At 47.9% G+C, this 25994-nt stretch overlaps 2 protein-coding genes across 2 annotated transcripts in view; one reads left to right on the top strand and one right to left on the bottom strand.

The window, feature by feature from the left end:
• DHX32 (DEAH-box helicase 32 (putative)) overlaps positions 1-3726 on the top strand; it is a 38097-nt gene extending 34371 nt beyond the window's left edge. Inside the window, exons 9-11 of the mRNA XM_023730054.1 lie at positions 1124-1311; positions 2213-2394; positions 3376-3726. Of these exons, the coding sequence (XP_023585822.1) occupies positions 1124-1311; positions 2213-2394; positions 3376-3550 (545 nt within the window). The 3' untranslated portion in view covers positions 3551-3726. The remainder of the gene's footprint in view (positions 1-1123; positions 1312-2212; positions 2395-3375) is intronic.
• A 7-nt stretch (positions 3727-3733) lies between these two features.
• Positions 3734-20113, bottom strand: BCCIP (BRCA2 and CDKN1A interacting protein). The gene is made up of 7 exons (XM_004374929.2): positions 19945-20113; positions 12552-12626; positions 11771-11851; positions 9587-9682; positions 6971-7158; positions 5357-5531; positions 3734-4152 (listed from the first exon to the last, which is right to left on the bottom strand). The coding sequence occupies exons 1-7, from the start codon at positions 20104-20106 to the stop codon at positions 3982-3984; spliced, it is 948 nt and encodes a 315-aa protein (XP_004374986.1). The 5' UTR covers positions 20107-20113; the 3' UTR covers positions 3734-3981.
• Between the last annotated feature and the right edge of the window lie 5881 nt (positions 20114-25994).

The raw sequence follows: 25994 nt of genomic DNA, 5'->3' as shown, positions 1-25994 counted from the left end.
GCCCTTCCTAAGAGGAGACGTTGGGGCCCCCAAAGCTGGGCAGCCAGTGAGGGGTGCCCTTCCTAAGAGGAGACGTTGGGGCCCCCAAAGCTGGGTGGCCAGTGAGGGCTGCCCTTTCTAAGAGGAGACGTCAGGGCCCCCAAAGCAGGGTGGCCAGTGAGGGGTGCCCTTCCTAAGAGGAGAAATGGTCTCTCTTTAACTTTCTACGAAGCATCTTTTAGTGCCTTTGCTGTGACAGATGGTGTGAAAAGCAGGCCAGCAGCAAGTTGGAAGGCAGCAGGGAGTATGGAGAGCAAGGCGTCAGGACTTCCCAGCAGAGAAGAATGTTGCCAGCGGAGCCAGAAAGCGCACGGGGCACTGGGGGGCAGCGCCCTCTGAGGGCAAGCAGGGTGGGTGGCACCGCTGGTGCAAGTGCGTGTTCCTGCTGCTCAGTCGGCCTGAGCGGAAGGGACAGGGTGAGCGGACGGGACAGGTTGAGCGAGGGTCTTTGCCTGCTGTACCAAGGTTGTGTGCGTTCCCAGGTCAAGGCTGAACTCAGGTCCACCTTAAATAATTATAGGAGGCAAGAAAGGATAACTTCAAGCCGATCCAGGTGACTGAATTTTAGTATAAAATTCGCAGCTAGGGTAGGTAGATGAGCTTAACTGTAAACAATGAATTCCCAAACCGGGTAGTAGTGAGCCTTCTCTTAGCCATTCTGTGGATTAGAGAAGTCACACTGGAAGTGTTTCCCTCCCAGTTTGACTGAATGTGGGTGCGTGCGCCCTTGCTCTATACACGAGACACTGTCACTCTGCAGACCATCCGCTCTGCCCTCTGCACCTGGATTATGGTAATCACAGACTGCGGTCAGCACCAGGGACGTGCCGCTTCCCGCGGACGAGATCACAGACCCTCAACCACTGGCCTAAGTATGGCCAGCTGGCACCATCTCCCATCCTCACAGGGCCGGGAATAGCCCATCTGGCTGCCACCAGATCCCTGTCCCTGCTGCCCTCCCCCCATTCCCTCACGTGACCGCCTTTCTAGGTAAGGCGAGTACACGGCCAGGTGCCTTGCTGGCTGGGCCCTCAGCTCACGACAGATCACTCTTAAATCACCTGTGTTCTCCATTCCGTCCCAGACTGTGTTGAAAGCTGGTGTCATAGCCACTTCCTCCACGTCTCTGCGCTCAGGATGGCGGATGTTGTCCGAGCTGAGCTCCTAGAGATTATCAAGCGGATCGAGCTGCCCTATGCGGAGCCCGCGTTTGGCTCACAGGAGAACATCCTGAACATCAAGAAAGCTCTTCTGTCTGGCTACTTCATGCAGGTGAGGGCGGCCGAAGCCAAGCAGCGTGGTGTTTGTGGTCTCACCTGGCCCAGGCGGGCTGCCAGGGGCTCTCGCTCAGGATGACCCCTTTATTGATGTCAGCGTCTTCTAAAAATGGAACTAAAACCCCTATGTTATTAAAGATTTGGTATTTAAACATATGTCCCTTGAAAGGACCTAGTCAGAATATGTTATCTTTGTCCAAAAGGACAAAAGATCTTTCTTGTTACAGGGAAAGCTGTTAAAATAGCTACTCTTTCTGGCTGAACCTCAGATATAGTCCATCTCACCTGTCTGGTGAATTAGTTCAGCTGTAACTGGTGATACTAAGGCCCAGTGAAAAAAAGCCATGGCAAAGGCTGACTAACGTAGCCCCCCAGTGAAAGCATGTTACAGAAGTGGGGGTGCTGTTCATGTCACAGGACGAGAAGTACTGTGGTTTTCCCAAAGAATCTCTAAAGCACTCGTAACAGAGGAAAACGAGGTTTTAGTGTGATGTCCTCATCTGTAAGGAAAAGAAAAGCACCTCCACCACAGGGTTTGTGTGAGGACTAAATGACCTAAATCAAGTGTAAAGCACTTGACATTGGAGAATATATCCATAAAATGCTGGGAACATGCTAGTTTTTACTTCTGGACAAAACATTAACCTTCGTAGCTGCCTGGTCTTAGCGTGCTGCCCTGACATCACTGAAATGACGGAAATCTTCACCACCGTCTCAGTCTGGGGCACAGTGTGTTCATGGCTTTTGTTTTTTTTCTATCTGGAAATAGGAAACTTGGGCTGCAGATTTATAGTTCTAAGTATTCTGCATGAAATCCTTGGGAATATTCTGGGTGACCGTTTTTGCGTATCGATGTCCATATAACGCAGTCTTTCCCTGCAAACCCCGCCTTGTAGATTGCGCGTGACGTCGACGGGTCGGGCAACTACCTGATGCTGACGCACAAGCAGGTGGCTCAGCTGCATCCCCTTTCCGGCTACTCTCTCACCAAGAAGATGCCGGAGTGGGTTCTCTTCCACAAGTTCAGCATCTCGGAGAACAACTGCATCAGGATTACCTCAGCCACCTCTCCTGAGCTGTACGTTCCCTGCAGGGAGAGGGGCTCCTTTGGAAGTCACACGTGTAGGGCTAAATGACAGATTCGGTTTGTATTACACTTGTCAGTTACAGTCTCCATTTACGATGCAGTATTTGAGTACCTACTAAGTGCAGGGCTCTGTGGACGATACCTAAGAAACGTTCCTGCCTTTGAGGAGATCACAGCCTGAGGAGAGAATGCAGTGTAGACACACAAAACAAAGTACGAGCCATCTTAGGAGGAACACAGTGCTAGCAGCAAGAGCACAGACTCGAGAATCACAGAGCATCACCATCTTCCAGGAACAAAGAAGCCACTGGCGCTGGAGCCCAGTGGGGCATGGGGGTGGGAAAGATGAGAAGACAGGCAGGAGCGAGAGGGTGGAGGGCTTTGTGGGTCACGCAGAGTTTGGACTTTATCCTAAGGGCAGTACAAAGCAAGAGTATTACCTTCTCTGTACACGTGTAAAGATCGGTCAGCCTGCCTAGTGCAGAATGGATGGTAGGGGCAGTGAGAATGGCGATGAGTATGGAGGCGTCTGCAGTACTGATTCTGGATCCACCTGGAAGGTACCACTACTGCTTAAATAAAAGTAACTCAGAGGTGCCCGCCTCAAGCAGCTAGGTGTGGGATAGTACTAGTAATGAGGTAAGAAAGGGTAAAAATACTCTATTACCCACTCAAAGTTCTCCTAAGAATATGATCTGATCCCTGTATACGGTAATAGGTCTTGGGGGAAATACGGTTTCTACTAGTGCTTTGAGGATGGGTATCACTTCCACTGCATGGAGATACAGGAGGAGCCAGCTGGTTCTAGAAATGCCACTGGACCACACAAAGTATTTGTTCTACAAAGGCAGACTAAACACGAACAAGTTCAGATCCAATACCAGCTCCAAGAAGGTTCTCCAGGGCCGGTAAGTGCCCAGACAAAATGTTTGGTGTATCTCACTAAAAAATTTTTTTTTTCCAAACAAACAGATTTATGCAACTGGCACCACAATACTACTTCAGTAATCTGCCTCCTAGTGAAAGTAAGGATATTCTACAGCAAGTAATGGGTCACCTGTCACCCATCCCAGCCACGGCAAAGGAACAAGACCTGTGTGAGAAGTGTCCGGAAGCTACTGCTGAACAAAGGTGCGTCCTCCAGTGATGGTTCATGACTGCCCTACACAGAAGCCCCATGTGCAATAAGGATCCCAAAGGTGCCGAGACCCCTGGGCCCTGGGTTGACGTGCAGGTATTTAATGTGAAGAAGGATATCACACCCACACCAGAGGAGTCTTGAAAAATAACACTGCATATTATTTTTCCAAAAAAAAAAAAAAAAAACTTTTTATTGCGTTCTTCAAATTACTCCTGCATGTTTTTCTTCTTATTGAAAAAGTTTTTAATCAACCATTCATGATTTGACCAAAATGCAAAAAACAAAGACATTTTGTAAGCGTGTCACAGACACGGGTGGCAGAACCCTACTTTTTGTAGACCTTACTCTGAATAAAGTCGTGAGTTTTTCAGTAAATCTCCACTGAGTTTTCTGCTAATTTTACAAAGGGAAGCCCTTCACCGTCCGTGGGAAGTGGGTTAGAGAGAGAGATGTTCTTTCAGTTTATCCATGATCTCGCTCATCTTGTCGGCTGGGATTAGCATCACTGTGCGCAGGGGCTTCATCGGGACGTCATCGAAAGACCATCTGCCCCCCAGGCACGTGTCGCTCTCATCCTGCACCGAGTAGCTGAACTTCAGGACTGCCTTCTAAACCAAATAAATAACCATGGGTTAGAAACTCGGGCGACCTAAGGGCAAAACTCATTTAGTCTACAACAAAGACTTCCTCGTGTGAGGCATTATTTCAACAGGAGCCTCAGGTAACAGAAGCAAAACTCTCAGAATAAAATAAGCTCAAGGGGGACATCGAGGCAGACATTATAAAACACTCACCAGACAGGTTCTTAACCTACGTGGGGGCACGGACAGAGCTGTCCCACTGCTCAAAGGTGAATCAGCAGCTAAGTGTCATTCGTACTGCCACCACTGACATACTGTTGGAAGTCACTCATTTATGATCTCACTTTAATTCTCAATATAACCTTGTGACAAGACAAGTGAAGACTGAAATTTGACAGTTAATGGAAAGCCTTCTGACTTTTCCACTTCCCAGCCGCTTCTCTGATATAAAGCCCAGGGAATCTGTATAACCAGGCCACCTTCAGACACGCACACTTCCCTAAATGGTCTGCCTTAGGTGCTGAGAATCGAGGAAAATTTTTTTATTTTTAAAATTCACTTTCTGGAAATTAAGGACAGAGCTGAATGTGTAGTGCTTCAGTATTCAGTGGAAATCTTACAAACAGTAAGTGATCCAGCCAATCCAGGACAACATGCTCCCTCGGGTTTACGTCCAGACTCTTGCAGAGGAGGATGGCATGAGGAGCACTCTCTGGTACTCTGCTGTCCGCCCTGCTACACGTTACTTCACAGGAAGAAAATGCTGGCGATCCCACCGAGCGGAAGACGCCCGCTGACGGTGGGCCCGGAGCAGTGCGCAGGCCAGCACCAAGGACGAGCAGCCCAGCTTCCGCACCGACCGCGGGACCTCAGACACCCTATCTAACCTCTCACTCAGTGTCCACATCTGTGGACCAGGCTAATGTCCACCTCATGGGTGGTTCCAGAACTCAATTTCAGATCTCATAGTAAATGGGTCAGAAATGCCTACTCACCGTGAGCATGTTAGCTGCCCCTCTCCTCCTGCACCACCAATAGTGGGGGGCAGGTGACTAATTTTTTCAGTACCGACTATGTGCCAGCCACCGTTAGCTGCTAGCTACTGCGGACACACAAAAATCAGAGCAGCTGCGCGTGAAAGACTCTGACATAGAACGGGAGAGCCAGAAATCTTTACTGTCAAGAAAATCCTCATTTACACGTGCAGAAATACATGCGACGATGGTCTCACCTCATAGAAAAATTCTTCCTCTGCATTTGCAAACATTAACCCGTCTGTCTTCTGGTTGCTCCGTTTCTTTCTGGAGCTGTGTCTTCCTGCTTCCACAAATGTCTTACTAATCAGAAGGTAGAAGTAACACTTCCCGCATGGCTTGTTAGTTTTGTGCGCCTCCGCTAATTCCTTCCTGCAAGGCACACACACACACACGTTTACACGCTGGCCAGGTCAGGTCATCAATAAACCGGAGCTCAGGGAAAACCAGTCGCCCAGTGGGATCGGGGCCACACAGGCTGAATGCACGGACACTAGATTTGGACACTCCTAAAGCAACGATTTTTATTTATCCAGTCGGTTGCACTTTGGACTGATTCTGGCACCACTTTTTATAATAAACAGTATGATGAATCTCAGGTTCTGGTGAGTTATCCTTAGAGCTGTGGATATGCAGCGACTCACGGGTGAGTCACAAATTCACTCAGCATACCATCACTGCCAGTTCAGAAGATAAATGTAGTTGAGAATCTGAACTTTTTAAAGCAATGAACATTCAACTGACAGGCATCTGGCCACCAGTGTCACTACAGCGTGTGACTACAACAGTCCTAGTCACTAGAATGTAATCACCGCGTCACTCCGTGACGTCCTGCAGTGATCCCACGACAGCTCATGGCAGTGATGCCTGGGCCAACCACATGTGACCCTGCGCACCCGCTGCCCCTAAACAAAAATGCAGAGAAACCCAGAGAACAACCCACTTCGGTTTTCTTTAACAGAAGAACAGGAGAAAGCAGATCACTCCCCTGTTAAACCAAATAAACGTGAGCTCCAGGTGATGAGGGGAAAAACTAGCTTATGGCACCACAAGTGCAGTAGGCGTAGCAGCTGAGACGGAGAACGCGGTAAAATCAAGAAGCGGTGAATCTACAGAGGAAAACGGAGACACTAAGGTTTCCGGACTGTGATGACCTTCCTACAGAAAGCAGAAGGGGAGCCACAGCACAGCTGCGCTGACCGCCGAGAAACAACGTTCTGTGAAAACTAGAGGGCCCACCTATGCTCTCTCCGCCTCCATTTCAAAGCGCAGCCGAGGCCAATTCTCACTTCCACTCAGGCTGGCTCTGAGATTCATGGCTCCTCTTACATTTAACATATTTCTATAAACTTAAAACTGCTCCATTAAAACACACGCCTGAGAGGCAGGCTCAGGACTATGGTTCCACTATTTACAAAAACGACAACGGAATTTAGAACCTGCATTCTGTTCTTGTCACTGTAATCGTTCAGCGTTTGATTCAAGTTACAGAAATCCACCTGGGAAGAGGGTGAAAAGCTTTGATCAAACAGGGAGTAAAATATTAATTTATGTGAAATGCATCTATTTTTATACCATTTAAACATTTAAAAGCATCACCCTTAAGATTATTGTCACAAATAACTAACTCTTTCAAACGCCAACGCTTCATTATCTGTGTTCCTCACAGGATGTTTCTCCCACTCCCATCACACAGAGCTGTTGCTTACACCAAGGCTAAAACTCTTTATCTACATATTCCATTCAACCCACATCTCTGAGCGCACCAGGGACAGGCCGCTGTTCAGAGGCCCTTCAGGGAGGGCACTTACTGCAGCTGCTGGTGCATGGGCAGGGCGATCTGGGGCGGGACGTTAATGAATCTTTCACTCAGGAGGAAACCCACGGGCCTGGCGGTGTCACGGAGCAGCTTGTCCAGCTGTTCAACCAGGCTCTCTTCCCCGCTCTGGTCACAGCAGCTCAGAATCCACTCTTTAATCTGCTCAGCACACTGGGTCCCCTAGAAAGCAGAGAGGATTGCTTCTGATCACAGGCTCTCTGACAGGAGGAAAATCCACAGTGAGAGCTGGCACTCTTCATCTTGGGTACCGGCAGTTTCCTGCCACAGCCTTGAAAACACTGTGTGTCTCCAGCGTAGACTGCTTAGGTATTCCACAAAAGGGACAACGTCTGGGTACGCCGCAGCCCACGATCAGGGGAAAGGGGACGGTTCTGACCAACACCCGCACACACCGCAGCTGCGTCGCTAATCCATCCCATAAAGACAGAGGGAAGTAACTGGAAAATTCATTGAAAAAATTAAAGCATAGCCTGCATCACCTTCTGAGGAGGACAAGCAGCTGGTTTACTTTTTATTAGAACTCTTCAGCGAGTCAATAAAAAGAGATGAATCAAAACACAAAGGAAGGTCAGTAAGTGCCCTCGACCTCAGAGAGCAAGGCATCCTTCCGGGATCCACACTCTACAGGTAGCAGCTACCAGCTGACCCAGCACAGAACCAGCTCCTGGGGCAACGCCGACATCAGAACACAAGTTACTGAAAAGCAAACCAGGGTTCCCTGCACCACAGGGAGCACCTGACTGTAACTGGATACAAATTATTCAAAATAAAACAAACACACCTTCAACACCTCAACAACAAAAAGACAAATAATCCAATTAAAAAATGGGCAAAGGATTATGAACAGACACTTCACCAAAGAAGGCATTCAGGGGGCTAACAGACACATGAGGAAGTGCTCACACTCATTAGCCATTAGAGAAATGCAGATCAAAACTACAATGAGATACCATCTCGCCCCAACATTACTGGCACCAATCAGAACAACCAGAAAATAATAAATGTTGGAGAGGTTGCTGGGAGACTGGAACTCTTATACACTGCTGGTGGGAATGTAAAATGGTACAACCACTGTGGAAAACGATATGGTGCATCCTTAAAAAGCTAGAAATAGAAATACCATACGATCCAGCAATCCCACTCCTAGGAATATACCCAAGACAATTAAGAGCCGTCACATGAATAGACATATGCACACCCATGTTCACTGCAGCATTATTCACAATAGCAAAGAGATAGAAATAACCTAAGTGCCCATCAACAGATGAATGGATAAACAATAGTACATACACACAATGGAGTACTATGCAACGATAAAGAACAATGATGAATCCGTGAAACATCTCACGACATGGATGAATCTCAAAGGCATTATGCTGAGTGAAATAAGTCCATCACAAAAGGACAAATACTGTATGAGTCCACTATTACAAAAACTAAAGAAAAGGTTTACACATAGAAAAAAACAATGTTTGACGGTTATGAGGGAGGAGATGGGCGGGGAGCTGAAATCACTAAATAGATAGTAGACAAATGTTAACTTCGGTGAAGAGAAAGACAACACACAACATAGGGGAAGTCAGCACAACTTGACCAAGGCAAAGTCAAAGAAGCTTCCTAGACACATCCAAACACCTTGAGGGACTGAGTTACTGGGGCTGAGGCCTGGGGACCATGGTCTTGGGGAACATCTAGGTCAATTGGCATAACACAGTTCATAAAGGAAATGTTCTACATCCTACTTTGGTGAGTAGTGTTTGGGGTTTTAAAAGTTTGCAAGCAGCCATCTATGATACATCTATTGGTCATCCCAACCGGAGCAAAGAATGAAGGAAACAAAAGATACAAGGAAAACATCAATCCAAAGGATTAAAGGACCACATGAACCACAGCCTCCACCAGCCTGAGCCCAGAAGAACTAGATGGTGCCCGGCTACCACCCTCAACGGCTCTGACAGGGATCACAATAGAGGGTCCCAGACACAGCGGGTTAAAAAAACAATAATCAAATGCACACACACACACACACACACACACACACAGACGGAAAAGACCAGACTTACTGGTCTGACAGAGACTGGAAGAACCCCGGAGACTATGGCCAGCAGACACCCTGAAGCCACTCCCAAAGTCCCCCTTTCAGCCAAAGATCAGACAGGCCTATAAAACAATGATACCTGTGAGGCACATGCTGCTTCGTTCGATCAAGTATAGGAGACCACATGGGCAATCCCTGCTCAAAAGCGAAGACAAGAAAGCAGGAAGCGACAGGAAAACTGGACAAATGGACACAGGGAACCCGGGGTGGAAAGGGGGAGAGCGCTGACACACTGCGAGATTGCAACCAATGTCACAAAACAATTTGCATATAAAGTTTTGAATAAGAAACTAATTTGCTATGTACACTTTCACCTAAAGTACAATAAAATTAAATAGGAAAACACACCTTCATACTGAAAAAAGATTACAGCAAGATTTCAGAACAGCACATACCCTTACAGCTCCTCATCACTGATTCAAAAGACACCTCCATCGTGAGTTAAATAAAAGTGGTTTTAGACTAATGATGGGACCCAGTGACACCTACCTTCCTCTCAGTTAAATTTAAAAGGCTGATGAAACCAAAAATCTCATCTTCATCAACATCCACATCATCATCGCTGCCTTCTGACACATCCGTTTGCTATTTTAAAAAGAGAGAAAAGAAAAAGTTAGATTTATATTTGGTTGGGAAGAACTATAATACCAAGTCTTGGAACCCAGGTCTCATTTGTCTTTTCACTTTTCAAAAGCAAATCTTTGCTTTACTGTCACCATTGAGGAAAAGCACTCCATGCTAAACACTGTGTGCCCAGCTCATCATGCCGTCCCTTGAATGAGTTCCTCTTCTGACATTCTGGGTGACCTCATCCTGTTCTCAAGTGTATGCCTAACATCTTCTACAAGATTCTTGAGACGTTTTCCTTTACCAGAGTCTCATAAATCCAGAACAGATAAAGCCTCATGAAATTACCCATTTCAGACTGTTTTCTAAACTATCTGCCTGGAGCCAGGCCTTGCCTGTTTCTGAGGGCCCACACACCGTTTCAGGTAAAATTCACTTACTTCCTGCCACCTGGGCACGAGGGAAGAAAAAACAGGGCAAGAAAGAAAATGAACTAAGAAAAACAACATTCAGAATGAAGTGGCTGACTCCACCTTGTACTTCACAAAGATGGTGGCGACTCTCGGAGTTTCAGAACTTTAGTGGGCGCTGGGGTAAACGTCGGATTAGCGTTTGAAGAATGAATAGGAGAGGAAGGGAAGACTGTGAACACAAAGTATTTTTCAAGAATTCTGGCTGAAAGTGAGGTAACTGGAGTGGGACATTAGACTGAAGCAGAGTTTTTGTTTTGTTTTTTTTACCATCGGCTAGATAACAGGTACTGAGAACAGGAGAAAACCCCAACAGAAGCAGCTGCACTCGCACACCACCTGCCACGGGCAGACAGTGCTCCGAGCGCTTTCCCTTCAGCACCAGCCCTCTGAGGTGGGAACCGGCATCGTCCTCGCTTTGGGAGAAGGCAAAGAGAGAGGTCAAGGCCACCAGGGCAGAGCGTGTTTTCCACAGAGGGCAGACACACGGAGGGGCGGGGTCTGCGTGCCCTCCCCTTGAACCTGGCCAGACCTCTGTGTCTGTGCTGATCAACGAACAGCAGAAATGGCACCATCATAAAAACGCACACTTCCTCCGGGTTCTTTTGGGGTGCTTGCTCTTGGACCCCAGCCAGTGTGTGGCGAGGTCCCCATGGAGACAACACCAGCGGGGCGCCCGCCCACAGTCGGTGCCAACATGCCTGCTGTGTGAGTGAGCCATCTTGAAAGTGAAACCCCGAAGTGAGCCTCCCAGTGCGTGTGACGGGGCAGACACCAGTCATCCCCCGAGTTCCACCCTGACAACAGACAGGAGCACAGAAACGGCTGCAGCTGCTCTGCGGCACGGTGTGGCAGGCAGCTTGTCACGCAGCAACGGGAAACCGAGCGTCACCAGGTGACACAGGCAGAGCCAGGAGTCAGCCAGTCCTGTTTTCTTGGATTTTCTACGTCGCACAAGGACTCCTCCTCCTTCAAATTCGCTCTTCTCTTGCTCCCGTGACGCCACACTCTACCGACTCCTCTCCTACCACTCCGGCCAGTCCTCCGAGCCAGTGCAGCCTCTGCTTATTTCAGTCACCCAATGAATGCTGAGCTAGCAGGGCCTGTCTCCTGCCCGCCCTGGGCTAACTCAACCACTTGCATGACTTAAATGACCATGGATCCGCTGAAACCCACAAGTCTCCCACCTCCAGCCCAGGTCTCTCCAGGGCTCCAGCTGCTGCTCAGTATCTTGTCTGCATGTGTTACAGACACCTCAAACTCAAAATGTGCAAATCCAAACACGTGTTCCCCTCCTAATCTGATCCTCCCCCATGTCTGCTATCCTGGTTGGCCACGCCAGAAACCTGGGAGTTACCCTTGACTCCTTCCCCTCACTCTCACACTAGTCACTCACCAAGCCCCTCAGATTCCGTCTCCTACATGTCTTCTGATGCAGCCCACTTCTCTCCTTGCCCTTGCCATTGCCTGGATCACTGCATTTAATAACCTGGCCTGCTGCCACGGCCCTCTAACTAGTCTCCCTTCCTCCAGTCACACTTCCTTCCTATCCAAACGCCAGAGAACAGCCACACTTGCACTTTGGGCCTGCCGGCTATTAGCAGGCTAGATGGAATAAGCACACTGTCCTGCTTACCTTGATCACACTCCCGATGTGGCTCTGCTGTATTAAGAGATCTGTTAGCTCTGCAGTGTTTACAGGAGCCTTTAGGAAAAGCTAAAAGGAGAAAAAAATATTTTAGGTTTAAATCAAAGTATGATTTCCAATAAAATTTCTAATTTCTACATTAAAATAAAAATCATGACATCTCAATGAAATGACCAAGAAGACCTAGAAAAGCAATCCAGAGAGGAAAGAGGGAGGCCCAGGAGAGCCCCAGAAGCTACAGGTATCAGAACTTCAGGGACAGGGTGACAGTGGTAATCCAGAGGGCATGGAGGACAGAGAGAGGAGGATGGACATGAGCTCAAAGACTTTGGGGACTAGGACCCAGGAGGCTCTGAAGGGCAGAGAACCCGAGCCACAGTATCTGGGGTGAAGGAAAAAGCAGATGCAGCAAGCATCAGTTCTGTAGCAGCGGACAGTGTAGTCAATTAGACGGCTGTTCTGTAAGAATTCCCCTACCCCACAAAATCTGGATGTGAACATGAAAAAAACAGAATAGTGTTCAAGTAATTAGCAGACAAAAGGAAGGGTATTTTGGGACACAGAATATTTAAATAATCAGAGGAAGGGGTCTGGGAGCAAAAGCACCAAGAGAAGAGTTAGCCCTCGAAAAGAAGAGAGGCAATTCTTTCCTCCAAGGCAGGCAGAGAGGATAGAAACGGTAATTCTGAAAGGATGAAACTTGAGAGAGCTTATGTTTAATGGATTGTCTGAGAAGAGCAAATTTATATATAAAAGTAAAAGACAATACCTGCTGTAGTAATTTCTTAATCCCGTCATAATCGGTATCTGAGATGGAATAAGCTTCAAATTCAACATTCACTTCCTATAAGTAACACACAAAATAGTTGTCATTCACAATGGTCTAAGCTAATTCCGACGTTATTTTCCACTCTGAGGATCGTCTGTTTCTTTTTCCTCCATCTCCATTCTTTCTGGCTCTTTCCCTACCTATTAGTTCATCCACAGAAGATGACACAGAAGGGGCAGGACGAAAAAAGGTTAAAACTTAAGAACTGTAAATGTCTAGATTTTGAAATTGGCAAACATCACCAAAATTGCCATCTGTAGATTCTATTTACAGATTAGATTACAAAGCTCCTTCCTACCATTTCCTCATTTTACACAAAAGCCTCACTCAGCAGGACCCAGTCTAACTCCTGAGGTCTGCCCTTGATGAAACAGTCACAGCAGCCATACAGAAGAAATTATTATTTACTGGTCTGCAATAAAGGTGAGAAAAGAACTTCAAAAGTACCTGGAATTGCCTGGAGCTTGATGTAGCCCATGGATCTGAGGCTACGTGAGTCAGAATCAACTTGACGGCAATGAGTTTGCTGTTTTTTTTTAATGGGCCCATTCACTTAGCAGATAGTCACTGAGTCTCACCAAGTACCAAGCACTGTGCCAGGCACTCGAGATAAAGTTGTAAGCAAAGCAATCATTAATGATTCTGCTCTTAAGGAACTTATGGTTTAGGCGGGAATATAGACATTAAGGAAATATTCATGGAAATAAATGTAAAGTTACAACAACGCATGCTATAAAACAAAGATGCACAGCGCTGAACGGCTTAAAAAACGGGGCCAGGCAGGAGGGTCAGGAAAGGCTTCCCTGAGGGAAGTGACACTCGAGCAGGGCACTGAGAACAAGAGAGTTCCTGGCACAGGGAAGAGCACATGCTAAGGCCCTGAGGCAGGAGGAAACATGGCGGGTAGAAGGGACCAGAGGAAGGTGTGTGTGGCTGGGCTTCCTGACCTCTCTCTGCAAAACAACAACAGAACCTAAGAAAAGATGCCGCTGAAATATCCCAGAAATAAGTGGAAGTGCTACTTCATGCCAAAAACGAAAGCTTAGATGCTTTTAAACACTACACAAGCTAGTCCTTGAGGGCTCTGAGTCGTACAGGAGTGACAATGACTAAATAGAACATTTACACACTTCAAGTTTTCCAGCTTCCAGAACTTGGATCTTAGCTTGAGGGGGTCAAAGAGGGAAATCAGACCCACTTTTGTTGCCTTGCCATCCTGACTCTGGATCTACTTGAACAGTCCCTTGGCCGTTGGATATCATGTCCTGCGGACCTCAAGTCCCACCTCTCTGAAGCCAGGTCACGTGAACAGCAAAACCTGGGGGGAGGGGGAGATGTCTGAACAGGCTCAGACTAAACCAAACACACTGTCAGTGTTCAGGTCTCGAATTTATTCCTTAGAAATAAATACACTCTTTAAATAATGCTCTGCTTCTAGTGTTTTTTCCTTGTCTATACAGAAGCCTTTGGCCTGTCCATACCCCAGGCTATTACAGCACCGTGACTGCAATGGACACCAATGGACACCTGGTTCCTTGGTATGGGCCCCCCCATCCACATGGTTTCCACGGAAGGAGCCATGTTTGTAAATCAGAACCCTGCCTCTCACCCCCTGCACCTCACCCCCAAGGTGATTTAGACTTTAGCATCATGACTGAACGCATCACAGACTGGTTGCCGTCTTGAGTGAAAATGTCAGAAGCTGTTGGTGTTTCCCATTTTCTGCTATATGGAGTAAAAATGGAAAAGAAAACCAAATATTTTGGATTTAAAAGAAGAGTAAAATACGAGAGAGAGAGAAGAGTAAATGAAACATAAAGCAGAGATGAAAACTGAGAAGGACCTCTCGCGTTCTCTACAGCACTCCAGGGCCAGGGACCCCGGGATTCCTGAGCCCAGCTGCCTTCCCACCCCTGGGGTCTACAAGATACCTTGGAATCCTTATCACAAGTTCCCCTTTCTGCCTACCTCCAATGGGATGCTATTAAGCACAAAAGAAACAAAAGCCCTCATCACCCATGTACAAGAACCCTAACTAAACATGCCCACCCGTTCTTCACCGTTCACTGTCCCCGTCTCTCTTCCCTGAGGTTCGCATAACCACTTCTACCGCCGCTGAGCCGTCCGCACCTTCCCTCGGTCTCTTCAGGGCACTACATAACCATGTGCACCTCCTTCTTACACACCATCTTGTTTCAAAAATCATCCGAGGCAGACTGAACTTTCAAACTAATCTTTGTGGGATTTCGACATCAGGGAATGGGTTGTGGATCTGTAAAGTGCTCAGAAAATGAAGAGAGGGAGCACTAAGCACGGCTTGAGGACAGGGAGCTCTGCCAGAAGCTCTGACAAATTTTTCAGTCGAAAAAGTAATACATGCCAATGGTAAAAACTACAAAGAGTGTGTCATGGTTTGAATCATGTCCCTCAAAAAATGTATCAATTTGGCTGGGCCATGATTCCCAGAATTGTGTGGTTGGCCTCCATTTCGTGATTGTAATTTTATGTTAAAGAGGATTAGGGTGGGATTGTAACACCACCTTTACCCAGGTCACATCCAATATAAAGAGAGTTTCCCTGGGGTGTGGCCTGCACCACCTTTTATCTCATAAGAGATAAAAGGAAAGGGAAGCAAGCAGAGAGTTGGGGACCTCATACCATCAAGAAAGCAGTGCTGGGAGCAGAGCACATCCTTTGGACCGGGGTCCCTGTGCTGAGAATCTCCTAGTCTGGGGCAACACTGATGAGAAGGCCGAGAGAAAGAAAGCCTTCCCCTGGAGCTGACACCCTGAATTTGGACTTTTAGCCTACTTTACTGTAAGGAAATAAACTTCTCTTTGTTAAAACCATCCACTTGTGGCATTTCTGTTATAGCAGCACTAGATGACTAAGACAGAGTGCAAGGACTATAAAGTTAAAAAAAAAAGCCTTGTTACCCACCCTCCACTCTCCAGAGGTTCCCGCTGTCAGTAGTAAATTATCCTTTCGAGACGCTTTCTACACGTAATCAAATATATTTTGTTTCTTCCTTCCCCCACATAAAAGATGCACTACACACGCTGTTTTCAGTTAGCCTGCTGTGTCATCGTGGTTGTAAGATGGGAATAATAATTCCTAACTTCCCAGGGTTGATGTGAGCATTAAATGAGTTAACAAAAAGCGCAGAGAGCCTGGAAGAGCAAGTATTATTATCCTCTTTGGGCGGTGAATTCTTACAAACAGAATTACTGAATCAGGGAGTATATCCATGTTAAATTTTGATAGATATTGTCAAGTTGCCTTCCAAAAAGATGCACCAATTTATACTCCCTCACCCAGAGTATATATGAGTCACTATTTCCCTAAGCTATTGTCAACGATGGTTATTACGTACAATTTTAATCTTTGGCAGTCTGATAAAAGATTACCCATGTTAATGCAAGCAACATTGATTGGAATAACCCAAATTGGCAAAATAGCCAAAGTCCTTCTAAGCGGAAAGTGGTGAGGCCATAGTCAAGGCAAGGGGGCAACGTAAAGAGCTGATTTGTAAGGGAAGGCTCTGTTCACAGGAGGATGTATCCTATGCCCACACCAGCCTCACCCCTGAGCCTGCATCCACACATTCCATATCCTCCCCCTCCAGCCTCACTCCTTCTTCACCCTTTTCTCCCCTGTACTTTGCACATCACAGAATCTGCAAGTGGGAAATAATAAGAGCGTCTGTTGTTGTCGTTAGGTATGTCGAGTGGGTTCCGACTCACAGTGACCCTATGAACAACATAACCAAACACTGCCTGGTCCTGTACCATCCTCCTATCATTGCTGCCTTGGTTATCTAGTGCTGCTGTAAGAAAAATACAAGTGGATGGCTTTAACAAAGAGATATTTATTCTCTCACAGTCTAGGAGGTTCATAGTCCAAATTCAGGGTGCCAGCTCTATGGAAAGGCTTTCTCTCTCTGTTGGTTCCGGGGGAAGGTCCTTGTCATCAATCTTCCCCTGGTCTGGGAGTTTCTCAACACAGGGACCCCGGGTCCAAAGGACGCGCTGTTCTCCTGGCTCTTCTTTTTGGGTGGTATGAGGTCAGCATCCTCCTGCTATATTCTTTCTTTTATATCTCAAGAGACTGACTCAAGATACAACCTAATCCTGTAAATTGAGTCCTGTCTCATTAACATAACTGCCTCTAAGCCTGCCTCATTAACACCATAGAGGTTAAGATTTACAACACATAGGATAATCACATCTGATCACAAAGTGGTGGACAGCCACACAATACTGGGAATCATGGCCTGGCCAAGTTGATAAACATTTTTGGGGGACACAATTCAATCTATAACATTTGCTATGCTTGAGCCCATTGTTATAGCCACTGAGTCAATCCATCTCGTTAAGGGTCTTCCTCTTTTTCACTGACCCTCTACTTTACCAGGCATGATGTCCTTCTCCAGGAATTGGTCCCTCCTGATAACATGTCCAAAGTACATGAGACGAAGTATCACCATCCTCGCTTCTAAAGAGCATTCTGGCTGTACTTCTTCCAAGACAGATTTGTTCGTTCTTCTGGCAGTCCATGGTATCTTCAATATTCTTCACCAGCACCATAATTCAAAAACATCAAACCTTCTCTGATCTTCCTTATTTATTGTCCAGCTTTCGCATGCATATGAGGCAACTGAAAATACCATGGTTTGGGTCAGGCACACCTTAGTCCTTAAAGTGACCTTTGTTTTTTAACACTTTGTAGAGGTCTTTTGCAGCAGATTTGCCCAATGCAGTACGTCGTTTGATTTCTTGACTGCTGCTTCCATAGGCATTGATTGTGGATCCAAGTAAAATGAAATCCAAGCAAAATGAAATAAGCGTATTACTATATATTATATAACGATGTAATAATGGGTTAACGTGCAGCTATTAACTGAAAGGTTGGTGGTTCAACTCCACCCAGAGGCACCTCAGAAGAAAGGCCTGGTGATCTACTTCTGAAAACCTGCCATTGAAAACCCCCCAGAACATAGTTCTGCTCTGACACACATGGGGCTGCAATGAGTCAGAGTCAAGTCAATAGCAAAGGGGAGGAAAAAACAATCTACTAAGCGGTTACCGTGTGCTGGGCACTACCCCACATGCTTCCTATGTCCTCTCACTCACTTCTTCCAATCACCCTGTCAGGTAGATGTTTGTTTCAGTTTACAGATAAGGGAATAGGATTCAGAAAGGGTAAGTAATTTAGAAGGGACATCATTGAAAAAACATTTGTTGAGCAATGATGTGTGGACTGTGATGGTTGTAGAATCAATGAGAAGTATGGGGACACGAACCGGATTTAGTGATGGACTGGATGTGGAGTGAGGAAAAGGGAGGTATTAAAGTTAACTCCCAAGATGTGGGTTTGAGCAACTGATGCATTTGAGGACTCTTTACAGAGACGGAGAAAACTAGGAGAGGAGGTGCGTGGACCACGAGCTCTGCTTTGGATGGGTTAAGTTTGAGGTCCCTGTTATGCATTCAAAAGCTGCTGGCATCGAGTCGATTATGACTCATAGTAACCCTATAGGACAGAGTAGAACTGCCCCACAGGATTTCCAAAAAGTGGCTGGTGGATTCAAACTGCTGACCTTTTGGTTAGCAGCTGAGCTCTTAACCACTGCGCCACCAGGGCTCCACAGCTGGCATTAAGTACTTAATATCTGTTGAATGAATAATTAGGGCTGGATGACCCTTAAGACCATTGAATGCCTAATTAAAAACAAAAACAAAAAACCACTGCCCTCGAGGCTGTGGGGACCATGGTCTTGGGGAACATCTAGCTCAACTGGCATAACACAGTTTATAAAGACAATGTTCTGCATTCTACCTTGGTGAGTAGTGTCTGGGGTCTTAAAAGCCTGTGAGCGGCCATCTAAGATACTCCACTGGTCTCATCCCTTTGGGAGCAAGGGAGAACGAAGAGAACAGGATGCAAGGAAAAGATTAGTCCGAAGGACTAATGGTCCACAGCTACCAAGGCCTCCACCGGACTGAGGCCAGTACAGCTAGATGGTGCCCGGCTACCACCACTGACTGCTCTGACCATGTTCACAACAGAGGGTTCTGGACAGAGCTGGAGAAGGATGCAGAACATAATTCTAACTCACAAAAAAAAAGACCAGATTTATTGGCCTAAAGGAGACTGGAGAAACCAGAGAGTATGGCCCCAAGACACCCTTTTAGCTCAGTGGTGAAATTATCTCTGAGGTTCAACGTTCAGCCGGGGAGTGGACAGCCCCGTAAAACCAAACGAGACTAACGAGGTACAGTAGTCCAGTAACAAGGGTCAGAAGGGGACAAGGAAGCTGGTGATAGGGAACCCAAGGTTGAGTAAGGATATTGTTGATGTGTTGTGAGATTGTTAACCATTGTCATAGGGCAACATGTGTAGTAACTGTTAAATGAGAAACTATTTTGTTCTTTAAGCCTTCATCTTAAGTGAGAATAACAGCACAATTGGAAGAGCGTAGTCAATATCACTCAACTGTGCATGTAGAAATTTTTGAAATGGTGTATCTTTGGCTATGTGTATTTTCACCAAAAAAAAGGTTGAGAAGTTAGAGGGTTGACATGTTGTGGGGTTGTTAACCAATGTCATAAAACAATATGTGTACTACTGTTTCATGAGAAACTATTTGTTCTGTAAGCCTTCACCTCAAGTACAATAAAAAAACAAACAAACAAAACAAAAAAAACCCATTGCCCTCGAGTCCTTTCCAACTCATAGTGACCCTACAGGACAGAGAAGAACTGCCCCACAGGGTTTCCAAGGCTGTGCTCTTTATGAAAGAAGACTGCCACATCTTTCTCCCATGGAGCAGCTGGTGGGTTCGAACCGCTGACCTTTAAGTTAGCAGCTGAGCACTTTAACCACTGGCAACCAGGGCTCCTTTGTATGCCTACAGGGTAGAAGCTGAAATCGGGCTAGTGTGGCTGAAGCGTGGAGCGTGAACGTGCAGAGCTGCGGAAGAGTTAGGCAGAGGACAAACTTGGCGGGCCTTGGTGGCCTATGAGGGATTTGGAGCTTTGGCCTGAGAACTATGGAAAACAATTCATGCCTTTTGCTGTGACAGGTTCTTCTTTTGGGATGGAGGTGGGATGACAAGGCTAGGGTAGGTGTTTCGAGAATAATCACTGTGGCTGCAGTGTGGAAAAGACTGAAGTGGGACTTCAGTAAGAAGTTATCATCCCCAGTTTCTGCCTCCAGATTCTCGGGGACGGCGAAGCCGCTCCTCCAAGCAGCTCACACAGTTTCCACATGGCTTTGACGGCCCCAGTTTCTTCCCGGATATAAACAAACTGGGGTAGCGGGTGCTGCTCACCTCGTCAACGACCTCGTCGTCTTCTTCGTCACTGTCTTCCTCGTCACTGTCTTCCTTCTCATCCTCGACTTCATCTTCCTCTTCCTCGTCGCGCTGGAGCTGGGAGCCCGGCGGCCGCGGAGCACCATTCCCCACCGCACGCCTCTTGGACCTGGACGCCATGTTGCCTCCCCACGCACAGCGTCTGAGCAACGTCCACGCCCCTGACTTTCCGGACCGACCCACTCACCACGGGTGGGATGGGAGATTGCGAAGAAACTCAGAGCTGAGCCGAAGCCAGCCCCAGTGCCTCAGCTGGATTCCAGAGCCGTAATTTTCAGAATTAAGTCCATTTCGTGGCTCTTTCGGGACCAAATTCTTTTTCTCTTCTCCTTCCTTCCCTCCAAGGCTACTTCACCCCTTTGCATAGTGGTACGAACCGCCCAGCCTCCGCCTCGCCCGCTCCGTGACCTGGCTGTCGGCGCGCATGCGCGGGCTCCCAGCTGAACCCAGAGGGAGGTCCCACGCTCCGGGGTTGGAGTGTTCCTTGTCCCCGCGGCGTGGGCACGTGGTGCGGGGTGCCCACCGATGTCATTGGACCTGCAACCTCTGCCTTGGGTCAGCGAGGTGCGTGCCCTCTGACTAGGCACCGTGCAGGGCTCAGTCCCCTCTCAGCCCGCGCGAGCCCCGCCAGCCCCCAGGTAGGTATCGCTGCCCACGGTGCAGAGGAGGACATCCGGCCCACAGGCGTGAGGGGCAGAGTCGGGCAGGGTCCCGAGGCCGCCGCTGTCTGGTCCAGGCGGCCCGGAAGTTCACCTGTCCTGTCAGGTTGCCCCAGGCCAGGTCATACCCGATCCTGCCTTGCAGAGGCCTCGGAGTCGCCCAGCACAGCTCCCGGTCACACTTGGCAGTGATGCAGTGACTCGGGTTCGAATCCCCTGACCCTCTTTAAATGCATTTTGTTGGCCTGACAGTTTTTAAAAAGGGAGTGTCAACCTTGAATGCTCTAGGGCCCAGTGGAATAATCCTAAAGGAGCCCTGGTGGCGCAACGTTTAAGCGCTCAAGCGCTGGGCTGCTAAGATTGCAGCTGTAAGATTGGCGGTTGGAGCCCACCCAGTGGCTCCGCGGGAGAAAGACCTGGCGATCTGTTCCTGTGAAGATTAACTTGCTGCGGTCGGTCGATTCAGACTCATAGCGACCCTGTAGGACAGAGAACTGCCCCATAGGGTTTCCAAGGCTGTAACCTCTATGGAAGCAAACTGCCACATCTTTGTCCCTGCAAAGATTACAGCTTTGGAAACCTTATGGGGCAGTTCTACTCTGTTCTATAGGGTCGCTGTAAGTCTGAATGGAATCGACTGCAGTGGGTAGGGTTGTCTAAATTGAATCTAAATTAAAGAGAGTGGAGGGGACTGTGGCAAACTGGAGCTTGTATATCGATCAGAAACGGACATCTGCTTCTCAACTGCAGCCAGTTGCCATAGAGCGCACTCCTGGTGACCGCACGAGTGTCAGAGTAGAACTGTGCTCCATAGGGTTTTCAGTGACTGATTTTTTGGAAGTAGATTGCCAGGGCTTTCTTCCAGGGTGCTTCTGGGTGGACTCGAACCTCCAACCTTTCATTTAGCAGCCAAGCACTTAACCGTTGCACCACCTAGGGACTCCTGTGGCCAGTTGCAGCCCTGTTGAAATGTGGGCCCAGTCTTGTGGAATCTTTCCATTTTAAGAGAAGCTGGAGTTATGGATTTTTACATGAAATAAGGATTTTTACATCTACTATAAATATAATCTGTGCCAAATAAAATGCACCTGCCAGTCAGGTTTAGCGCACAGGCTACCACTTTGCAGCCTGTTTGAAAGACTGTTATTTGGAAAGAAAATAATTAAGTAGAGAAGACCTCATGCTTCTGAGAATGGGGCCTATGGTTCTTTTTTCCTCTCTAAATGAGGGGAGTGGGTTAGATGCGTGTGATTCTAAAAACAGAATGAGCTGCCTCTAGGTAGTGAGGGTGCCGTCGCTCAAGAGGTTTAAGCAGTTTAATGGCCTTTTCGCAGTGATCATTGGCATACCTTAAAGGTCCCCATTAGCCCAGAGTCTCCGTGATTGTGTTGTGTGAGTTCCATCTTTCCTGAGTGTCTCTTGTCTACCTGGCCACAACATGGATATTAGTGTACTCACACATCAGGGCTCTAGATCATATCAGATGGGTCCGCCAACTATGCAGAATCGTCTTCTTACCATGTAGAAGGAGCCCTGGTGGCACAGTGGTTAAGAGCTATGACTGCTAAGAGGTCAGCAGTTCGAATCCGCCAGCTGCTCCTTGGGAACCCCATGAGGGGGCAGTTCTGCTCTGTCCTATAGGGTCGCTATGAGTCGGAGCGGGTTACCAGGTAGAGGGGAAGCTGTACCTTGCCAGCCTGTTAGTAGTTGCACTGAGAGATCAGGGTTTCTTGACACTTATTTTCCTTCATAGGAGGAGGGTGAGAAAAGCCTCACTTTGTGTCCTCAGAGTGGCTCTCTGGGTTGAGCACATGGTCAGAGTGTGAATTAGAGCAGCAGATGTGGAGAGATGGCCCACCTGTGGTTTTGTCATTTAAGAAAATACAGTACTGACCCCAGGGAGCTTTGCTTCGTTGGGGATGGCTTATCTGCTGGCTCAGCCTTCATCTTTAGCTCAGAGCAGCAGAGAGGTGGTAGGAGGTGGTGAGGAGAATAATCCTGGGCTGCAGACCTGGATTCAGATCCCAGCTCTGCTACCTTCTATGCTGTGTGACCCTGGGCAAGTTATGCAAACCTCTCAGAGCCTTGGTTTCCTCTGCTGAAAAATGAGGATAATAATACCTACCTTGCAGGTTGAAGTGAGGATGAGATCTTGCCTGTGAAATGCTTGGCCCAGTAAACAACACAGAGTAAGTGCTCACTGAAGTGGTGGCTTGTTGTCACTGTTGATACTCAGGGTGTATGAGGTTGGAAAGTGTGGGTTCAAGGCCTGACTCTTTCTTACTAGTGAAGTGACCTTAAGTCAGTTCCTTGTTCTTCAGAGAAAAGGCGGTCATTTTCCCTGGTTCAGAGATGCTGGGAAGATTGAAAGTGTTCAGTGTGGACAAGTATTTTCTGAGCCTCTCCCATGGAAAAGAAAGTCCCTCAGAAAAACCAGCAGTCCACAGTCCCCAGCCCATTTCACAGATGCAGAATTGAGGCCAAGAGAAGAGAAGCCCAGACCAGAACCCAGACCGTGGCCCTCTAGTGCAAGCACCTTTCCACCCCACCCAGCCAATGCAGGCTGCCTCAGGTGCTACGCAGCTGCCCAGGGGCTGAGAGGATCAAAGCCTCAGGCATGTCGGTAAACCCATTCCTAGTACACAGATGGGCTGGCGCGCTTTGGTGGAGAAAGGGTATTTTCAAATTTACCTGTGGCTGTTGAATCGATTCCAACTTATAGTGACCCTATAGGACAGAGTAGAACTGCCCCATAGGGTTTCCAAGGAGCAGCTGGTGGATTCGAACTGCCAACATTTTGGTTAGCAGCCGGGCTCTATATAGCATGCCCAAAATGAATTTTTTGATTTCCTTTCCCTCATTCTTCTCCATCTCATGACACACGTGGCCGTATTTCCAGTTGTCCAGGTGATAAACCTTTGGGAATCATCCTTGGCTTCTCTTCCTCTACCCTGCGTGCTGTTGACTCCACCTTAAAAACAGATCCAAATGCACTCACTCCTCCGACTTCAGCGAGTCCAAGCTGCCGTCATCCCTCACACAGATGTCATAATAGCCTCCTGTTCCCACGCCTTTCCGCCTTCAGTCTTTTCTCCAGACAGCTGTGAAGTGGTCCTGTTACAATATAAATCAGAGCCTGTTAGACCTCTGCCCACAATACTGTGGCATTGCATGTCATTTGGAATAAACAACAAAGTCCTTCTTCCGGTCGGTGAGGCCGTGCCTTCCTCTCTGACCTCTTCTCCCTCTTCATGCTCCTCTGTAGTCCAGCCCCACCAGCTGGCCACCGTGGTGTTTCTCACACTTGCCAAGCACAGTCTTGGTGCGTGTGTGTGCCATCAATATCTGCCCCCAGATTTCTTGGACAGGACTAAGGCTCTCCTCATCTCTAGTCCTGTGCGTTCTCCATCCCATCACACTGCGTGGTCTGATGCTGGGAGCCCCCAGAGCTGTTAGGATTGATTATCTAAACTGAGACCCTTTTGAGAGTGAAAGTGCATGCGGATGTAAATTGGGGCTGTCCCAGGGCAACTGGGGTAAACTGTCTGGTGGCGGCCCCATCCCCTGCCCCAGGCTAGAAGGGGGCTGTGGTGAGGTCCCTCCCTGAGTTATGCTGGGACCCAGTGTAGAGGGAAATAGATAAGGGAAAGTAATTAAGATTAAACCCTGCAGCCAAATTTCCCAATTGAATGAAAGCATAATGCTAAGTACTGTCTCAAATGGAGGATTGTCACCTGTCCTCTCTGAAGTCTTTGGATGGAGAAGCTGGCCTGAGCTGGTGGGAGAGGGCAGAGACCCCCAGTCCCAGGTTCTTGGAGCAGCTCTGCCTTGGACTTCCTGTGGGGGGTGCTCAGGCAGGTCCCTTCCTGGAACCTCTGGCCTCTCAGCTTCCATTTCCGAAATGAAAAAGGAGGATTGGCTGTGCAGGGAACACACCCTGAAGTGCTTTTACTTAGGAGACACCAGTCCAGTCCAGTCCTGGCTCCAAAACCTAGTTCCCCTTCCGTGAGCAGTGGTGTACAAGTGTGGGATTCTACCATTGGGGTTGACAGTGGTTTTTTTTTCTGTGGGTCTAAGGTCAGAGACCGCGTGGGTAAGAAGTAGCAATAAAGAGTCTTTTATTTCTCCTCTTAACTGTTGCCTGCCATGTTTTGGAGATGGTGGGAAGTGGGTTTCTTGAGCGGTGAAAGACTCTGCACTGAGCTCTGGAAATGCTTTCCAGTCCTGCCCTTGGTCTGCACCACGCTGCAGTAACGCCACCGTCGACCTTCCAGCCCCTGGTCGTGCAAACGGTGAAGCACTTGGCTGCTAACCAAAAGGTTGGCGGTTCAAACCCACCCAGAGGCTCTACCGGAGGAAGACCTCGTGATCTCCTTAAAGATTGCAGCCAAGAAAACCCTATGGGAGAGTTCTCTGTCACATGGGGTCGCTATAACTCAAAATCAACCCAATGGCACGTGACAACAACCTGCCACTGTCATGACTGTGGAAAGAAAGCCTGTAGACAGAAGATGAGCGTCCCAGGCAGGGAAGCTGCTCCTCATTCAGAGGGCAGCGGCCAGCGCTGTGCACGCGCATGCGTTAGAACTGCACAGGCCTTGGCTGGGCCATAGCCAGCCCCTCTCCCTGGCTATTACGTCCCTTGCTGAGGGCGGTGTCAGCGTCTGGTCCTGGACCTTTGGCGCTGCAAGACCTTCTGTGGCCTTCTCCCCTTTGAGGAGGTGTCTGGAGACCTTTCTCTGGACTCTTAGGCTTTGGCCCTGGGCTGAATGTGCTCCATAGTTCAGTCAATTGTACGTGTCCGTCATGGAAGAAAAAATCAATTCTGAAAACATTTTAGACTTTAACATTTAAATTAGTAAGAAAAAAGTCGTGTGTGTTGTGCTTACAAACGGATTTCTTTCTCAGTGAGCCTGGTAGTGAGGACTGTGGCTCCGCAAAGAATCGCCAGCAGCGGCTCCTCTGATTGCACATTAGAGATCCTTTGAGCAGTGGCCGAGAGGGATGAGGATGGGAATTGGATTTTTATTTTTCAAGTCCTGTCGCACATCTCATGAAATCTCTTAGTTACTGTCCTGAACCCTAAGCTTCACATTAGCATCAACTTTCTCACCTGAGAGTACCGCAGATGAGAGCCCAGAAGAAACATTGGCTCTGTTTGCAGTGGGCGGATTGATTTTGGTTGCACGCGTTGGCATTATTAAACTCGGCCCTTCGTGCCGTAGCGGCACTTTATAGCTGCAACCTCTGTTTTCCTAAACGCGTTCATGTGCCGAGTACGTGAGAGGCAGCATAGCACAGGAGTTAAGAGCACAGACTTGCAACCAGACTGCCGAGGGTATGAATCCC

Source organism: Trichechus manatus, unplaced genomic scaffold (assembly GCF_000243295.1).
Source record: "Trichechus manatus latirostris isolate Lorelei unplaced genomic scaffold, TriManLat1.0 scaffold00031, whole genome shotgun sequence".
Lineage (NCBI taxonomy): Eukaryota > Metazoa > Chordata > Mammalia > Sirenia > Trichechidae > Trichechus > Trichechus manatus.
Note: the sequence above shows the minus strand (reverse complement) of the source record. Positions and strands in the feature narration are given on the sequence as shown.

What these genes read in the sequence shown, in the direction of transcription:
- BCCIP (XM_004374929.2), bottom strand. Translation starts at nt 20,106, where the DNA reads ATGGCGTCCAGGTCCAAGAGGCGTGCGGTGGGGAATGGTGCTCCGCGG. An exon ending in ACGACGAGGTCGTTGACGAG is followed by an intron (nt 12,627 to 19,944) that starts GTGAGCAGCACC and finishes TGTTACTTATAG; the next exon opens with GAAGTGAATGTTGAATTTGA. An exon ending in ACATCGGGAGTGTGATCAAG is followed by an intron (nt 9,683 to 11,770) that starts GTAAGCAGGACA and finishes TTTTTAAAATAG; the next exon opens with CAAACGGATGTGTCAGAAGG.